The following is a 19,685-nucleotide window of genomic DNA, read 5'->3' on the forward strand; positions in this document are numbered from 1 at the left end:
AGTTCCCATTGAGTGGGCTTTAAGTTCAGTTAGGTAGCTGTTGATTACCCCCAAGATAAAAGTGCCACTACTACACCAATATAGTTTCCTGTGCTGATCATTGTTGTGGTTATTAGGCCTTAAAGCTGGAGTTGGATCTTTGATTGATGTTCTCCTTTAGCAGTTTGCATATCCTACAAAACTATGAGAGCACCCCATGGATCAAACCCAGGGCCTCATGCATGGTATTTAAGTACTGCATCACTGAGCTATACTCTAGTTATTCCCAAAATATTCTTGTCCCTTCATAGTCAGCATCTGTCCATCTTTGATATGATTTTTTTTTTGGTGGGGGGCAGGCTTTTTGAGACAGGGTCTCCTTGTAGCCCCAGCTGGTCTGGAATTCACTATGTAGACCAGGCTGGCCTTGAACTCAGAAAGATCCACCTGCCTCTAACTCCCATGTGTTGATATAATCTTTTGGTATGATCTTTCATTTTACTACTTCATTCTTGTTTTTATAGTGTTTCCTGAAGGACAAAAGATCAAGGCCGTATACTCCTCCTTTGTGTGTGTGTGTGTGCGTGCTTGTGTATGTGTTGTGTGCAGGAGATCTAACCCAGTGCCTTAAACATGCCAACCACCTACTGAACCTCTGAACTATATTCCCAGCTTTCACTCATTTCCCGAGCATGGTTTTCTATTTGTTTTACTAAAGAGCTAGTTCTGTTTGGGCATATTTTTCCTTCCATTTTCTGTTACTTATTTTACTCTAATTCTTGGAAGCATTTGCTATACTTCAAACCCTTACTGGTGTGTGCCCAGTGGATTTCTTCTAAAGTTATATAAATCTCTCTCCCCCACCAAGCCCTTCCTCTACCTTTTTTTATTTGGTGAGACAGGAGCTCCTTAAATAGCTCAGGATGCCCTTGAATTTGTCCTATTCCTATCTTGGCCTTGTTAGTGTTGGGATTACAGTCCCAGCATATTGCCTATTTAGCATTACCAGCCCCTATACCCCCCCTCTTTTGATACAGTATTCCCGAGGTTATGGAAGTTTTTTAAAAAAATATTTTATTATTTTTATTATTTTATGTGTATGAGTGTATTGCCTGCATGTGAGTGCATCCGTGTTGGGCAATGCTGCGGAGGTCAGAGAGGGCTTGGGATTCCCCTGGAACTGGAGTTAAGGACGGTTTGTAGCCGCCGTGTGGGTGCTGGGAATTGAACCCGGGTACTCTGGAAGAGCAGTTAGTGCTCTTAACCGCTGAGCCATTTCCCCCGCCCCAGAAGTTTTTTTTTTTTTTTTTTTTTTTAAATAATTTTGTCTTGTTTTGTTTTGAGACAGGGTCTCCTTGTAACCCCAACCGGTTTTTTTTTAAAAAAACTTTGTTTTGTTTTGAGATGGGATCTCCTTGTAACCCCAACTGGCCTAGAACTCACTTTGTAGTCCAAGCTGACCTGAGATCTGCCTACCTCTGCCTCCCAAGCACTGGGATTAAAGGCATGCACCACCATGCCCAGCAAGTCATTCTTTTTTAATTGTGGTTTTGTTATTGTTGCTGGTTTGATATGTAGCTTAAGGTGTCTTCCAACTCTAAAGTCCAGGGTGGCCTCAAACACTCAGTCCTCCTGCTTTATCCTCCTGAGTGCTGGAACTACAGGTGTGTGCTATCCTTCCTAGCATAGTGTAATCATTCTTTTTTTTTTTGAGACGGTCTCTCTGTAGCCCCAGCTGACCTGAAACAACTCACTCTGTAGACCAGGCTGGCCTTGAATTCACAGAGATCTACCTGCCTCTGCCTGTGTTGGGATTAAATGTGTGTGCCACCACACCTAGCTGTGTGGTCATTCTTAATCTTGCTTTCTCCCGAATCTTAATTTTCTTTGTTTGGTTTTGCCAGATTGCTGTTGAAATGAATTTTACCATATTTTGTTTGCAACAAAACCAAGAAAACTCTTAATAACTAAGATTTTTCCAGGTACAGGAAGAGTTTTCAAGTGAATTGAGTAATCATTATCAAGCCAAGTGAAGTTGAATGAATGAAAAGTGTGAAAAAACAGGAGATGAGACCAGGAAGATACTCTGAATTTATGAGTTTTTTTTTTTTTGTATTTGATTTCTCTGAACATTGTGGACGTCATCAGTTCTTTTTTTTTCCCATTTATTTTTATTTTATGTGTATTAGTGTTATGTGTCATGCGATGCCCATGGAATGCAGGAGAGGGTGTCTGATCCCTTGGAATTGGAGTTAGGGATGGTTGCTGGCCACCATGTGAGTGCTGGGATTTGAACCTGGTTCTTCTGCAAGAGCAGCCAGTGCTCTTAACCACTGAGCCATATCTCCAGCCCCATCATCATCAGAGTTCCTTTTAAGGAAGGAAGTGACACAACCACATTGATTTTTGGTCAGCAGCATTATGAAGAATTTTGTGAAGAAAGGGAAAAAATGGGGCTAGTAGCTATCTCTCCAACCCCTAGCCCCTCAATTCTTGAAGTTACTGCAATTCTAGACAGTCTTCATAGGCTGACATTTGTGTATCTGATGGACTTTTTTCTGAGATAGGGTCTTGCTGTGTAGTCCTGGCTTGCTTGGTACTCGCTGGCTGTGTCTCCTAAGGCACTCTTGCTACTGTATCACTTTGTCCGGCTTGACTCACATTTACATTTCAGTGAGATTAAAGCAGTAGTGAGTAAACCTGGATTGAGCACAAGGAAGAGCTTGACCTAGTTTTTATGGGTTAGGGTTTTATGCACTTGATATTGCCTTTTTTTCAGGCATTTGTCAACAGATAATTACATGAATGTTTTCTGTTCTTGTTTTTGAAGGTAAACAGCTGCTCCCTTTGTCCAGCAGTATACACAACAGTGCAGGACAGGTAACTTGGCAGTCTTCAGGAGAAGCGTCAAACCTGGTTCGAATGAGAAACCAGTCCCTTGGACAGTCTGCACCTTCTCTTACTGCTGGCTTGGTAAGTGTTTACTCAGTAAAGATGTTGGATTCCTCTGGAAATAAATCCTTGATGCTCGCTTATCATTGACATATGATATTATCATTTTTAGGATTCTGATAATTTCTGAAACTAAATAAGATTTAAATTTTAACTGAGTATATCCCAATTTTCTCCCTTGTAGCAGTTACTGATTAGTGAGTATCAAGAAAATGATTGAAGGTTGGAGAGATGGCTCAGTGGGGAAAAGCATTTGCTGCTGAATCTGATGTCTTGAGTCTGATGACTTAAGTTCAGTCCCCAGAAACGACATGGTAGGAGAGATCAGATTCCTGCAAGTTGTTCTCTAACCTTCATATGAATGTCATGGTGCCCATGTGCACGCGTGTGCACACACACACACACACACACAATAAAATAATAATAAAAATAAGTAAATAGGGGCTGGAGAGATGGCTCAGCAGTTAAGAGCACTAACTGCTCTTGCAGAGGACCCAGGTTCGATTCCCAGCACTCACATGGAGGCTATGAACCGTCCTTAACTCCAGTTCCAGGGGAATCCGAAGCCTCTTTTGACCTCCACGGCAATGCACGACATGGGTGTACTCACATACATGCAGGCAATATACTCATACACATAAAATAATAAATAAAATATTAAAAAAAGAAAACATAAAAGTAAATAAATAAATAGCTCTTAACTGCTGAGTCAGTTCTTCAGCCTGGATCAGAGGATTTTCTGAGCATAAAAGACTAGGAGATGAAATCGTTGGTCATTTATTGGCCTTTTCCTTCTGTGAGGAGGTAGAGTGGCTGATAGGTGGGCTGAATATAATGAGAGCATTTATTAGCAAAACCATGAGCTGAAGCCCTGAAGTGGCTATACAACAGTGGATTTGGATTCAAAGATACAGCATATCTTAGTTCCTCCAGTGCTTTCAGATAGTCCATGGTGCAGAAGCTCTGTAGACAAGATTGACCTTCCCTGTAATGACAGGTTTCAGAGGTGAGCACATATAGAGTTGTAATGGTCACAAGAGATGAAATGTTGACCAAGACAAGTTGTAAAGGTAGGGAAATGACCTGCCATCCGAGCATGGAACAAGGGCCTTTTCCTAGCAAGGTTGGCCTTGTGATGACAACCTCCCCAACCTCCTTCTCTAGATGATTTCACAGACTCTTAAGCAAGTGAAAATTGAATTATTTTAAGATGGACTTGTACATAAAATGCCAGGAGACAGACTCAGTGATGTCTCTGGGCTTATCTTTTTAAAAAAATTAATAAAAGATTATATATATATACTATAGTTACTGTTTATTATTAAATATATATATATATATATGTATGTATGTTTGTATTTGAAACAGGGTCTTACTTTGCAGTCCTGGCTGGTCTCAAACTCACAGTGATACACCTGCCTCTGCCTCCACCTCCCAGGTGTTGGGATTAAAGGTGTGGGCCATCAAGCCTGGCTCTGTAAATATTTTTGATTTATAGTTTGTTGAATTTATGAATTCAGAACTCTTGGAAGTGAAGTGCTTGTTATATTTCTGAATTATGTTTTTTTGTTGTTGCTTATTTGTTTTTGAGATTGGGTCTCCCTGTAGCCCCAGCTGTCCTGGAGCTCACTAGGTAGACCAGGCTGGCCCTGAACTCACAGAGATCCACCTGCCTCTGCCTCCTGACTGCTGGGACTAAAGGCATGTGCCATCATGTCTGGCCTGAATTACTTTAAAAAAAATACAGCTTATTGATATATGATTCTCAATATAGTTACTGTTTAGCCATTTACAGTGTATTTCACAGATATATGCAACTGTTATTGTAGTCAATTCTAGAACATTTTCATCGCTTTAGAAAGAAACTCTGCAGCCTTTTGCTGTAGCCTCCTCATCCTCTCATTCTCCAGTCCTGAGTAACCACAAATGCGTTTTCAACAACTGCAGTTTTGTCTATTCTGTACATTCAGTTTTAATTTTTTTATTATTCTCATAAATTGATAGGTGTCTTATATTCACTTAGAATAATACATATTTTTTTTGGTCTTTTTTGAGACAGGGTCTCCCTGTAGCACCAGCTGACCTGGAACTCACTAGGTAGACCAGGCTAGCCTGAACTCACAGAAATCTGCCTGCCTCTGTTTACCAAGTGCCGAGATCAAAGGCCACCACACCCAGCTAGAATAATATTTTTAAGGTCCATTTGTATGGCTTTATAAGTATTTCATTTTTATTGCTCCATAATAGTCTTTTATAGATAGATATATTCCGTTTCATGTATTGATCAGTTGATAGATATTTGTGTTCCTTGTGCCTTTTGACTATTATGAGTAATGCTTCTGTGAAACTGATGTACAAATTTTCATGTGGACAAATGTTCTCATTTGTCTTAGGTATATATTTAGACATTGATTGCTGATTTTTTTAAAAATTATTTTTACTTTATGTGTATGAGTGTATTGCCTACATGTATGTGAGTGCACCTGTGTCATGCAATGCCGTGGAGGTCAAAAGAGGGCTTTGGATTTCTCTGGAACTGGAGTTAAGGACGGTTTGTAGCCGCCATGTGGGTGCTGGGAATCGAACACGGGTCCTTTGCAAGAGCTGTCAGTGTTCTTAACTGCTGAGCCATCTCTCCAGCCCCCAGAGTGCTGATTATTATGGTAACTGTTTAATTACATGAAGAATTTTGGTCTCTCTACATTCTTATTTGTAGCAAGCATTTTTACTTTAATCATCCAAATGATCACAAAGTGCTATTTTGAGGCTTTGATGATCATCTCCCTAAATAACTAAAGATGTTGATCATCTTTTCACATGCATATTGGATGTTACATATCTTTTTTGAAGAAATGTCTGTTTGCATTCTTTTCCTATTTAAAGAATTGAGTACTTGTCTTTTATTATTAAAAAATAATTACTTCTTGGGCCTGGAGAGATGGCTCAGCGGTTAAGAGCACTGACTGCTCTTGCAGAGGACCTGGGCTCAAATCCCAGAACCCATATGGCAGCTAACAACTGTCTGTAACTTAAGTTCCAGGGAATCTAACAGCCTCTTCTGTCCTCCTTGGGCATTGCATGACACGGGTGCACTTACCTATATGCAGACAATATATGCATATACATAAAATAAAAATAATAAATAAGGAGCTGGAGAGATGGCTCAGCGGTTAAGAACACTGGTTGGATATAGTGTAGAGCTGGAGAGATGGCTCAACGGTTAAGAACATTGACTGTTCTTGCAGAAGACGTGGGTTCGAATCCCAGCACCCACATGGAAGCTAACAACTGTCTGTAACTCTAGTCCCAGGGGATCCAACAGCCTCTTCTGACCTCTGTGGGCTTTGCACGACACGGGTGCACTTACCTCCATGTAGGCAATACATGCATACACATAAAATAAAAATAATAAATAAAAAGTTTTTTTTTTAAATTGCATCTTTAAGATTTGATTCTTGTTATAGTTGACTTTCTGAATTCATAATTTGTGAATCCTGCTGATTGAACTGAGGACTAAAAATATCTTTAAAAATTCCAGAAACTTCCAAGAGCTAAACTTGAATTTGCTGCGTACCAAGCACTACCCTGAATCCACTTGAGTTAAGTGTTGATTTATAGACACGCTCAGCTCCTGTTTGACCATTTGTTCTGTGTAGGTAGGCTTTTGGTTGTTTCATCTGTGCTGAAATGTATAGGCATTTTTTTTTCTTTTCTTCATTCTACAAAGCACACAACTATTATTTCCATAGTGTTTACATTATAGTAGATATTATAAGTGATCTAGAGATTATTTAAAGTATATTGAAGAATGTATTTGGGTTATATGTAAATATACGGCATTTTGTATAAGGTGCTTGAAACAGTCTTCTGATTTTGATATCTATAGGATGACTCAAGGAAAGAGTTAATTTCTCCTAGGAATCTGCCTTTTATTTTCTTTGATGCTTTTCGTTGCTGAGGTTTTACTTACCTCCTAGTTCTTTTATTCTACTGTCCCAAGTTTCCAGTTGGATATTTATGTTTGGTTGCACATTTACTAATAAGTGTTAATATCTTCTTTCTGCTTTCTGCTGCTTATTGGAATGTACTCCAATGTCACACCTGCTTCTAGCTGTTAAAATATCTGAAAAATCTGAAGTATAATTTGTTATTAATGTTTTTGTATATAGCACCCAGCTTCAGGAGAGCTTTTAGGTTAATAAGATCACATACAACAACCAGTTTCAAAGCAATAAAATGTAACATTCTTATAGAAGTGATATATGAGTTATAGTTCTAAAAGTGACTAAGTGAGGGCTGTGGCATCTATGTTAGTTGGTAGAGTCCTTATCTAGCATGCACAAAGCTCTGGATTGGCTCCCCAGCACTGTATAAACCTGGTGTGGCAGTACATTTGTATTCCTAGTACTTAGGAGGTGGAGACAGGAGAATCAGAAGTTTGTCATCTTTGGCTACATAGTTAGAATCCAACCTGGGATACATGAGCCCTTTCCTCGAACAAAACAAAACAAAATACTCTGAAATAAACAACAACAACAACAAAAAATCCCAAACCTGAAAAGTAAGTAAAAGGGGTCAAGAATTGTGCTAGCTATAAATGTCTGGGAGATAACTCTCTAGAGATTAGATATAATCAGGGTCTGTTAAACAAGGTAAGCAAGCCTTAATGTAGCAAATGCTTTTTTTTTTTTTGGTCTTTTTAAGACAGGGTCTCCCTGTAGTCCTAGCTGTCCTGGAACTCACTATGTAGACCAGGCTGGCTTTGAACTCACAGAATCCTCTTGCTCCTGCCTTCCGAGTGCTGGGATTAAAGTCAAGCCTTACCATGCCCAGCAATGATCTATTTTCTTTATAGATGTAGAAACTGTGATTTCAATTAGTATTTCCTAAGGCATGTTATATAAGCAAGATCATATTTATTTAGGGGCTAGTTAAGAGCACTGGCTGCTCTTGCAGAGGACCCAAATTCGATTCCTAGCACCCATGTGGCAACTAATGTAACTCCTATTCCAGGGGGACCTGACACCCTCTTTTGACCTCCACCAGGCATTGAGTGACACATGTAGGCAATACACTCATACACATAAAATGAAAATAATAAAATATTTTTGAAAGAAATGAATAAAAAGATCATATAGCATATTATCTGCTCCTAGGGATGGAGGAAAACTTAGTATATTGTCCAAGGTGAGGATGATGATGATGGTGATGATGATTTTTTTGGTCTTTTTGAGAGTCTCCTTGTAGCCCCCGCTGGCCTAGAACTCACTATGTAGACTAAGCTGGCCGTAAACTCACAGAGATCCACTTGCCTCTGCCTCCCGAGTGCTAGGATTAAAGGCATGTGCCACCATGCCCAGCCAATTATTATTATTTTTTAAAAAGTATATAATATTCAAATCTAGTGTTAAAGATGCATAACAGAAAGACCTCTAGGTTTAGTTAACAAATTCAGGATCTGTTTGATATGGGCATTTTGAATTTGAATAAAAACTAAACTTACTTAAACCTTTGTTTTCTTATCTGTAAAATAAGATTATTATTTGTTTTTTTTTTGTTTTAGTAGTTTTTAAAAATTGCATTTATTTCTTTGTATGTGTTTATGTGTGGGGATACATATGTGCCACTGATATATGGAGGTCACAAGACTACTTGTGGAAGTTGACTCTCTCCTATCATATGGGTCCTGGGGATCAAGCTCAGTTTATCAGGCTTGGAGGCAAGTGCATTTACCTAACCCTGAGCCATTTCACTGGCCTTTTCTTGAGTATTTTGAGTACTGGATATTAGTATTTTGGGGAGCCTCTCAAAAACCTTTTCTTTGTAGAGTTTCACAGATTCTTCGGATATACTTTTGGGATTCTTTATTTTACTGGCAGACATTACCTTTTTATTGGTAAGATCATTTGCAATGAGTGCATCTGTTCATTGCTGTATTCCAAGTTGTAAGCAGCATTGTATATGGTATATAATAAATAAATCTATAGTTATCAAAGGGATAAAGAAATTTTAGGATAAGCCTTAGCTATGTGTTACATTTGATTTGGTTGTGCTTGAAGTATGATGTCCATATAAGAAGGCTGATTGAAAAAAAAAGTTTTTATGTGTATGAGTGTTTTGCCTTCATGTATACCACATGTATATAGTACCTGTGGAGGCCAGAAGAGGGGGTTAGAGCCCCTGGGATTAGAATCATGGATGGTTGTTAGCCACTGTGTAGATGTTGGAAACCAAGCCTAGGTCCTCTGCAAGAGCAGTTCACTCTTAAAGTTTAGCCATCTCTCCAGTCTAAGAAGGTCAGTTTTAATGTGTCAATAACCAGCCTAGCATGATGTCACACAGTTCATCACTGAGGGAGCCCAAGGTAGGAACTCAGCAGGAACCTGGAAGCAGGAGCTGAAGCACAGGCCATGGAGGAGCACCTGGCCCTTAAAATACACACACACACACACACACACACACACACACACACACACACACATACTAACTGTACAGAGATAAAGATGAGAGGAAATTTAAAGAACTTTTTTTTTTTTTTTGTCTTTTTGAGACAGGGTCTCCCTGTAGCCCTAGCTGACCTGAACTCACTATGTAGACAGGCTGGCCTTGAATTCACAGTGATCCGCCTGCCTCTGCCTCCCGAGTGCTGGGACTAAAGGCATGAGCCACCACGCCCAGCTTATTATTTTTATTTTATGTGTATGAGTGTATTGCCTGCATGTAAGTAAGTGCACCCATGTTGTGCAGTGCCTCGGAGGTCAGAAGAGAGTTTCGGATTCCCCTGTAAACTTGTATTTTCATGACTGTATGATTAAGTTTGATTAATATTTTCGAGGCACCCAGAACCCAGGGAAATACACCATTGTCCATTTCATTATAAAGGATATTTTAAGGCTAGAAATAAACTGATGAATAACTACACAAGGTGAGGTTTGTAAGACCCTGAAAGTAGAAGCTTCTGTCCCTGTGAGCTGGGGTAAAGCATTGTCATGGCACATGGATGAATTCTTGTCGCACCTCCTATAAGCTAAGCCTCCATGTTCTCAGCTTTTCAGAAACAGTATAATCCTCTGGGTCTTTTGGTTTTTTTATGGGAACTTCATTGCATAGGCATGACTGAAGTATGGACAGTTGGATAGAACTGAGGTGTTTTTTTTTTTGGTCTTTTTGAGACAGGGTTTCCCTGTAGCCCCAGCTAGCCTGGCACTTGCTATGTAAACCAGGCTGGCCTTGAACTCTCAGAGATCCACCTGCCTCTGCCTCCTAAGTGCTGGGACTAAAGGCCTGTACCACCACACCCAGCAGAAATGAGTATTATTTGATACTAATAGTCTGGGGGAAATCTAGCCAAGCTTATCTGTTTAGATTCTTGGTTTCTTTGTGCAGTATTCCTTTCTCTCAGGTATAAAGAAGAATTCCTTCTGAAATGGAGGTTTTATTAATTTCAGACAAAATAGGTCAGATAATTTCTTTATGGCCAACTCTAAGAGAGAAATATGGAGCATGCTTTTAGTTTCTATAACCTTTCTTGGGAAAGAGAAAGTCTAGCTTCCATAAGCTGCTTTGGGAAGAAAGAGGAGCAAATGAAAGAAGGGGTGGCCAGGTCATAGCTTGAAACAGATTACCTTTATGTGTGGATGTGCATGTGTGTGTTGGTGCCCATGGATGCTAGAAGAAGGCATTGGGTCCTCTGGAGCTAGAATTACAAGTGTCTGTGAGCCACCTGACGTGGTACTGAGAACTGAACTCTAGTCCTCCAAGAGCAGTAATTGCTCTTAACCAGTAATTGGTCATCTTTTCAGGGCCAAATTTTGTTTTTCTTTTTTTGAGGTCTCTTTCTGAGGTCTGAACTGCTCCAACTTTATAACAAAAGACTTCATTTTTATCACTGAAGCTGCTTCAAGAACTTGGGGCAGGGGCTGGAGAGATGGCTCAGCAGTTAATATCACTGGCTGTTTCTTGCAGAGGACCCAGGTTTGGTTCCCAAACCCTTTGGCCTCTGAGGGCATTGTACTACATGGTTGCACTGATATACCTGCAGGCAAAACATGCATGTAAAATAAAAATAAATGCAAAAAAAAAAATTAAAAGAAGAACTTAGCCAGGCGTGAGAAAGGGCTCAGTGGTTAAGAGCACTAACTGTTCTTCCAGAGGTCCAGGGTTTGATTCCCAGCACCCACATGGCAGCTAACAACTGTCCACAACTCCAGTTCCAGGGGATCTGATGCCCTCCTCTGACCTCAAGACCGCCCCCCCCCAAAGAACAACTTAGGGCAAAAACTAAATGGTTTAATCTTATTCTAGTTATTTAGGAAATTATAGGACTATGTGAACTAGGGACCATGTAGAAAATAAAGAATGTATATATAATATCACAAGGTGAGATTCATCTATAATACAATTAGCTATTTTAGAGTGTATGTTTTATTGACATTTAGTACATTTTCAATGTGTGTAACCACCTATATCAACTTCTAAAACATTTCCACCACTCCATTGTCCTACCTATTACGCAGTCAGTTCTCATTCCAGTCTTCCCTATTGTAGCATCCACTCATTGACTTTCTGGCTCTATGGATTCATCCATTTTGAGTATTTCATGTAAATTTAGTCATACAGTATGTAACCTTTTGTGCTATCTTTTTTCCCTTAGCATGTTTTTAACATTTTTCTATAGTGTGTATCAGTAATGTATGTTTTTTTATGGTTGAATAAGATGTCATTATGTGGCTAGATAGTTGCTCCTCTTTATGTGCACTTTCTTTGTCCCAGGCTTGTGGAACCAGGCATGGTGCATGCCTTTAATCCCAGCACTTGGAGGTAGAGGCAGGCGGATCTCTATGAATTCAAGGCCAGCCTGGTCTACATAGCAAGTTCTAGGCCAGCTGGAGCTACTGGAGACCCTGTCTCAAAAAAAGACCAAAAAAAAAAAGGTTGAAAATTCCAGAAATAATCAAAATTTTAAAAATTAAATGCTGTTCTGAGTAGATGGGTGAAGTCTAGCACTGTCTTGCTGTGAGAGTCATCCCTTTGTTCAGCTGTATAATGCTGCTCACTGGATAATATCTTAGTAACTGTGATAGTTACCAGTTCAGCCTTCCTGGTATCACAGTACTTATTATGTTCCAGTAACCCTTATTTTGTTTAATAATTGCTCCAAAGCTTAAGAGCAGTGATACTGGCATTTGTATTGCAATATATTATTCTAATTGTTCTGTTATCTTTTTTTTTTTCTATTTTTTTGAGCCACAGTCTCCCTGTAGCTCCAGTCAGCCTGAACTTGCTATGTAGACCAGCTGGGCTTTGATCTCACAGAGATTTGCCTTGCCTTTCCCTCCTGAGTGCTGGGATTAAAGGTGTGTGCCAGCATGCCTGGCAAATTTTATGTTTTTAATGTTAATATCTTTTTATGCCTAATTTGTAAAACTTTGTTGTAGATAGGTCTGTTGCTATAATTTAGATGTCTTTTTGGGCCCCAAGGGCTTATACATTAGATGCTCTGTCCTCAGTGTGATAAGAGATAGTGGGACCATTTAAGGTAGGGCCTAGTTGAAGGCCATTTGGTTATTGGAGAGGACTGCTTTCAGAAGGATTAAGGTAATTTTTATAAGATTTTTATTCTTTCTCACTAGAGGTTTGTTATGAAAGAGGAAGCCTAGAGCCTGGCAAGATGGCTCAGTGGGTAGAGGTGCTTGCCGTCAAGCCTGACATTCCCCATAGCCCACATGTTGGGAGAACTGGCTTCCACAGATTGTCTTTTGACCTCTATATTCATGCTGTGGCATTAATAAATACATATGCACACATGTATACATGTATACATACATATATATGTATCTATACATACATATATCCCCAAAGTGGATCTCTCCCTTCCTCTGGCTTTTTTGCTTTGCCATGTACTTCTGCTTTTGTAATGCCATCTGCCATGATGTTAGAGAATGAAAGACCCTTACCAAAGGTTGGATTCATGGTGCCTCCATATAGCTTCTTTTATTTATATATTATCCAGCCTCAGAAATTTTGTCATAGTAACAGAACACTGACTAATAAACACAGGATAAAACATATAGGCTTGATTCTGTACACAGTGTTAGCCATACACTAGAGGTCTTGGAACATACCCCTGTGAATAAGAGGAGGGGGTTGTTGTATTGTGTGGTATCATACTTTGTCTATCAGTTTGTCATTTGATGGATTTTTGGGTTGTTTTTAATTTTTGGCTATTGTGAATAGTGCTTCAGTGAGCATTTGTGTACAAATATTTGAGTGTCTGCTTTTAGTATTTGTGAGTGTGTACTTCAGGAGTTGAATTGGTAGGTTATATGATAATTCTGTTTAACTTCCTGAAGAACCACCCACCTGGGACTATAGTTACAGACAGTTGTTAGCTGCCCAACATAGATACTGAGAACCAAACTCAGGTCTTCTACAAGAGCAGTACATGGTCTTTACCACGGAGCCATTTCTTTAGCCCCAAGGCCCATATTTTTCAGATATTGTCTTCCCACTGATCCGTATGTTTCTTGTAATCCTAATGAACATCCAGGCACTCTTTTCTGAAAGTGATATGATTTCAAATTTATATTGAAATGTAAAAGAATAGAATAACTAAAAAAAATGAAAATAAAAAAGACCAAAGCTGAAGGAATTACTTAACTTAGCTATATCCTTGCATAAAGGTCCAATGATCAAGATAGTGTGATAGACATTATATACATTATATACACATATGGGGGGGAGGGATAGAGAGAACAAGAACTGGAATACAATAGAAAGTCTGGAAATAGACAAATGTGGCAAAGTAATCAATGGGGAGGACATACATCTTGAATGTCCTTGTAGTCTTTAGAATAAATGATGTTTTTACAATTCACATGAAAAAAGAATCTTGACTTCCTCATGCTTTATACAGAACTGAGCTGTGATGCTGTGATGGACAATTGATCAGATGTAATAGATTTTAGCTTTTGTATGTTAATCTGTTTATTTTATTTGGAGACAGGGTCTCATCATATAGTCCTGGCTGGCCTGGAACTCTCTTGTAGACCAGACTGGCCCGGGACTTACATATATCCACTGGTTCTGTCTTTTTTGGGGGGGAGGGTAGTTCTGTCTCTTAAATGCTAGAACCAAAGGCATGGGCTGCCATACTGGGCTCTTGTGTATTTATTTTTAATGGAATGAGAACAAATTGAAATAGGTCTAGAACTGGTAGAACAGGGAGTATTGTGCAACATTGTTAAATTGTTAGAGATATTAACAGATTTTGATGTTATTTGGACTCTAATAAATACTACTACCTTCTTTTTTAGGACTAGAAACTAGGAGTCATGATGAGTAATATTTGCATCAACTTCTATGGACTTACCCATTAATTTATGTTTTATCTCCTTACTCAAAATATATTTGAATAAGTTCATTCTGAATGCTTTGGACTTTGAAGTACAAGCTCAGGCTGCTTGCCTTTGTTTTGTGTTGCAGTGCTGCCACGTAAGCAATCGTAGGACCCTACACAGCACACCGAACCTCTTTAATCCTGTTTCTTCATCCATAGTATCAAAAGTAATTATAGGACTTTGCTCATGGGATTATTAAGAGTGAAGTTGTTGTTAGGATGAAAGGGGACAATTTAGGTAGAACAACTGCCAGATTTGTAGTGTGAACTTAACCTCTCATATTTTTGTGTATGTGCGGTGTGCATATGTGTTTGTGTGAGTGTGTGCATGTGGGTTCATGTGCCCAAATGAAAAGACCACATACAAAAAGATTGGCTATTTGCATTAAGCTAGGTGTGATGGTGCATGCCTTTAATCTCAGTACTTGTCACTCAGCCTGATGACTTGAGTTTGATCCTGGGGACCCATGTGATGGAAGGCGAGAACCAACTCCTGCAAGTTGTCCTCTGGTGTGTGTGTGTGTGTGTGTGTGTGTGTGTGTGTGTGTGTGTGTATTGCATACAAATAAACAAATAAATGTAAAATTAAGAAAAAGAAAATGTTTTTTGATGTGGGAGTGGAGAGATGACTCAACTACAGAGCACTTGCTGAGGACCCGGTTTAGTTCCCAGCATCTACAAGATGGCTCACAAACACTTTTAACTCTAGTTCCTGGGGAATCAGATGATCCCTTCTGATCTTTTTAAGGATCAGGCACTCATGTGGTACGCGTATATATGTGCAGACAAAACACTTATACGTAGAAAATAAAATAAATAAATCTTAAATTTTTGTTTTTATTTGGTCTGTTTTGAGACAGGGTCTCCCCGTAGCCCCAGCTGGCCTGGAACTCACTAGGTAGATGAGCCTGGCCTTGAACTCACAGAGAGAGATCAGCTGCTGGGATTAAAGGCGTGCACCACCACACCTAGCTTAAATCTTGAAATTTTTTAAGTTTTAAAAATACTTCATTTATTAGGACTTCCCAGCCCTCAGAACCGTGAGAAATAATTATTTTAATTTACTTCTTTTAATTTTATGTGTATGAATGTTTTGCCTGCATGTATATAAGTGTATCATACAATGCCCATGGAGGCCAGAAGAGGACATCAGAGTCCCTGAAACTGTAGGACCCCCCAGGCTGGGGTACCCAATGTCCACGGGAGGCCGCACCCCAATAACTCAGTCCTCAGACCAGGAGATGCAACAAGCAAGAGGATTTAATCGTTTGCGCAGACGGGCCCCTGCCTCACTCAGAGAGAGAGAGAGCAGCAGCCCCGAGCTCAGCTTACAGGTGACTTTTAAAGGCAAAAACCACAAACTACAACCGGCAGCAGTGGGAGGGGGGCCGGCAGCAACCGGCAGCAGTGGGAGGGGGCCGGCAGCAACCGGCAGCCATGGGAGGGGGGGAGTTTCGGGGGATGTCCGGCTTGTGTATGGAGCATGAAAAGGTCAGCTCTTTCTCAGCAGTTAGAATTATTTTACTTCTTACTTCCTTGTTCTGAATATTCTTCTTTGGTCTGGGGCACTTGGTTTGAATCCACTTTAACCTGGGGGGCTTTAGTTTGATTCCATCAAAACAAGAGTTACACAGTTGTTAGCTGCCATGTAGGTGCTAGAAATCAAATGTAGGTTCTCTGCAAGAACAGCCAGTGCTCTTAACCACTGAGCTATGCCTCTAGCCCCAATTTCTATATTGTATAAAGTGCAGGTATTCTGTTAAAACAACACAAAATGGTGGTGGAGAGATATCGCAACAGTTAAGTGCTGCTTGCTATGCAAGCTTGAGGAGCAAAGTTCAGACCTCAGCAACCACATAACAAGCTAGCCATCCTGACCTATAACCCTAGCTCCAAGGGGAGCAGAGACAGGAGGCTACATGGCACTTGGAGTTTGAAGTTAAGAGAAAAACTCTACTTCAAAAGAACAGTTGGAGGGGCTGGAGAGGTGGCTCAGTGGTTAAGAGAACTGGCTGCTCTTGAAGAGAACTCAAATTCTTAGAACCCACATGCAGCTAGCAATTATCCATAACTTCAGTTCCAGGGAAACAGACACCCTCTTCTGGTCTCCACAGACATTTACATGTATGTGGGGTGCTTACATCCATGCAGGCAAAACACTCATATACATAAAATAAAAGTAATAAAAATAGGTGGAGAGTGACATAGGCTGATGCTTCCTCTGCTCTTCAAGTGAACATACACACACACACACTTTCTAAATAAATAAATAAATTTTAACACTAAATGGACTAAGACATTAATTAGCTAACTAATTTATCTTTAAAGTTTTGAAATTCCTTTAGAAAGTGTAGAATCCTTTATTTTTATTTTTTTATTTTTTTGGTCTTTTTGAGACAGGGTCTCTCTCTAGCCCCAGCTGTCCTGGAACTCACTATATAGACCAGGCTGGCCTTGAACTCACAGAGATCCACCTGCCTCTGCCTCCTGAGTGCTGGAATTAAAGGCGTGTGTCACCACGCCCGGCCTAGAATCCTTTATTTTTAAGGTATACATCTTAAACTTTGTACATATCATCAAAGAGATTATTTTAAATTGTCTAACAGTTCAAGATGAAATTCAGCTCTAAATCTGTTCCAAAAAATAATTCAAATCTAGTTCTTTTGCTTAAGAAAAGATGATCTTGAGGTTAAACTAAACTACAAATATGCTGTTGAAACTTTTATTTTGATATCTTTTATAAAACACTGGGGGAGGGGATTAGACAGTTGTGAGTGACCATGTGGGTCTTGAGAACTGAACCCAGGTGCTATTGTAAAAACATCAAATGCTCTTAACCATTGAATCTTCTTTCCAGCCTTGCTAGCCTTTCTTATAGTGACATTGATCCATTTCTTTTTCTTTCTTGTATTCTTTTTGTAGTGGTGGGGGTCTAACAGCCACATACTTGCTAGGTAAGTGCTCTTCCACTGAGCTACGTCCCAAGCCCTGGGATGAATTCATTCTAAAGCAAGCTCCCTAAACACTTTCCCTAAACCCTATCTCCCATTAGTGGGGATTAAATTCTCAATATGTGAATATTCATACTGAATGGGATAAGTAAACATTAAAATTGCCTTAGCTCAGTTTGCTACAAAATTCATTTGGACATCAAACTTTATTGAAAAAATCTTTTAGGTGTTAAAAAAGAGCTTCTCAGATTCTGGAATTGGGGACAGAGATTATGAATCAGCATATTACCAAGTAGTTTATATACTATAACAATCTTCCAATGTCAAATTCATTGGAGATATATGTGGTATGGAAGGTCTAGGTTCAAGAAAAGGACAGAATCTGAATGACTAAAAATAATTTGAGAATATTTGTTATTCAAAGTAGCTAGGAAAAGAACTGTGAACTGAGATTAGCAAGAAGCAGGCTTGAGTCCTTATGCTCCCTCATCATTTTGTAACTTTAAGCAAACAGGCCTTGATTTCCTTCCGTCTACCTCTTGTCTTTTCTCCCTTTTCACCTCTCTTTTGTCCTTTCATTCCCTCCCCTTTCTCTCTTCTTTGTTCTATTTCCCCTTCTTGTTTTCTTCCCTTTTTCTTAATGTCATTAATTTATAACATGGATATATTTATAAATAACCTTGCGTATAATTAGGCCCTTAGGTAACCAATAAATGGTGGTTGTTATTTTAAAAGCACTTTATAAATTAAAAATAAGATTTATATTCTCTCACTTGTTGATTAAGGCATCCTACCAGAAAATACACTGAATTATCTTTGATTTATAAATGAGGAAAATGACATAGTAAGAATATGTTTACTCCAGATATTACTTGTGAGTGAATTTTTTGCTTTTGATTCTAATGTTTTCTTTCTTCTATCACAAATCATTTGTATAGTATTCCTTTTCTCATTACTTCTCTTATTCTAAGAGATTCTCAGTATCCTTTGCCATCAGTTTGGCAGGGCTCTGTCATTATGGTAATGTTGGCTTTAGCTCATAACTGCACTGATTATAGATTACTTCTGAATAGGCAACCTTCTCTTGTAATGATGTTTTTGGTCATTATGGGCAGCATTCAGAAATTAGTGTTGGGGTTGGAGAGCTGGCTCAGCAGTTAAGGGCACTATATGCTCTTCCAAAAGACCCAGGTGGCACATGCCTTTAATCCCAGCACTTGGGAGGCAGAGGCAGGTGGATCTTTGTGAGTTCGAGGCCAGCCTGGTCTACATAGTGAGTTCTAGGACAGCTGGGGCTACAGGGAGACCCTGTCTCAAAAAGACAAAAAAAAAAAATCTGATTTTTATTAGGTAAAGATGTCACATGGTTGTCAATAGCAAGTATAAATTCATCTTAAAAACACTGTTTAAGGGCTGGAGAGATGGCACATACCCAAGTTCACTTCTGAGCACCCACATCAGGTGGCTCACAACTGCCTCAATGTCCAGCTCCAAGGGGGTCCAGTGCCCTCTCTTGGATTCCAATGGGTACTCTACTCACATGCACATACCAACATACAAGACACACATATATAGATGTAATTAAATAAATTGTAATTATAGCAAAAGAAAGGTGACCTACCTCTCTCTCTCTCTCTCTCTCTCTCTCTCTCTCTCTCTCTCTCTCTTCTTTTTTTCTTTTTTATACACCCCCTCTTCTCTCTTTTTCATCTTTTTGAGACAGGGTCTCCCTGTAGCCCCAGCTGTCCTGGAACTCATTATGTCATTATGTAGACTAGGCTGGCCTTGAACTCACAGAGATCCACCTGCCTCTGCCTCCCCAGTGCTGGGATTAAAGGCGTGCGCCACCATGCCCAGCTTGAACACCTTTTAAGATGCTTCTTAGCCGTCTTTATTTTTTCTGAAAACTCTGTTCAGGTCCTTAGCCTATCTTTTAATTGGGTTGCTTCCTTTCTTGATTCTCCACATCTCTGTCAGATGTGTCGCTGGTGAAGATTTTCTCCCATTCTGTGGGTTTTCTCTTCACTTCCTTGGTTGCTTCTTTTGATGTACAGGTTTTTAGTTTAATGAGGTCCCATTTGTGGATTCTTGACCTTGTTTCCTGAGCAACTAACGTCTGGTTTAGAAAATCCTATCCTACACTTATATCTTTTAGGTTATTGCCAATGTTTTCTTCTAACAGTTTCAGAGTTTCAGGCTTTACATTGAGGTCTTTGATCCATTTGAAGTTGACTTTTGTGAAAGGTGAAAGATAGGGGTTTAGTTTCATTCTTCTACAGGTGGAGATCCAGTTTTGCCAGCACCATTTGCTGAACATGCTGTCTTTCCTCCAGTGAGTATTCTTGGCCCCTTTGTCAAATATCAGGTGGCTGAAATTGCATGTACTCATATTCGGGTCTTCAGTT

At 39.5% G+C, this 19,685-nt stretch overlaps 1 protein-coding gene across 6 annotated transcripts in view; it reads left to right on the plus strand.

Annotated features, from left to right (window-relative positions):
- The window catches only part of Mast2 (microtubule associated serine/threonine kinase 2), a 181,752-nt gene that overhangs the window by 33,825 nt on the left and 128,242 nt on the right, over positions 1–19,685 (plus strand). For all 6 annotated transcript variants that reach the window (XM_008828491.3, XM_029561295.1, XM_017797004.2 and 3 more), the window contains one exon: positions 2,810–2,952. In XM_008828491.3, coding sequence (XP_008826713.1) covers positions 2,810–2,952 — 143 coding nt within the window. The remainder of the gene's footprint in view (positions 1–2,809; positions 2,953–19,685) is intronic.

This window comes from Nannospalax galili, unplaced genomic scaffold, assembly GCF_000622305.1.
Source record: "Nannospalax galili isolate Female #2095 unplaced genomic scaffold, S.galili_v1.0 scaffold1233, whole genome shotgun sequence".
In the NCBI taxonomy this organism is placed as follows: Eukaryota; Metazoa; Chordata; class Mammalia; order Rodentia; family Spalacidae; genus Nannospalax; species Nannospalax galili.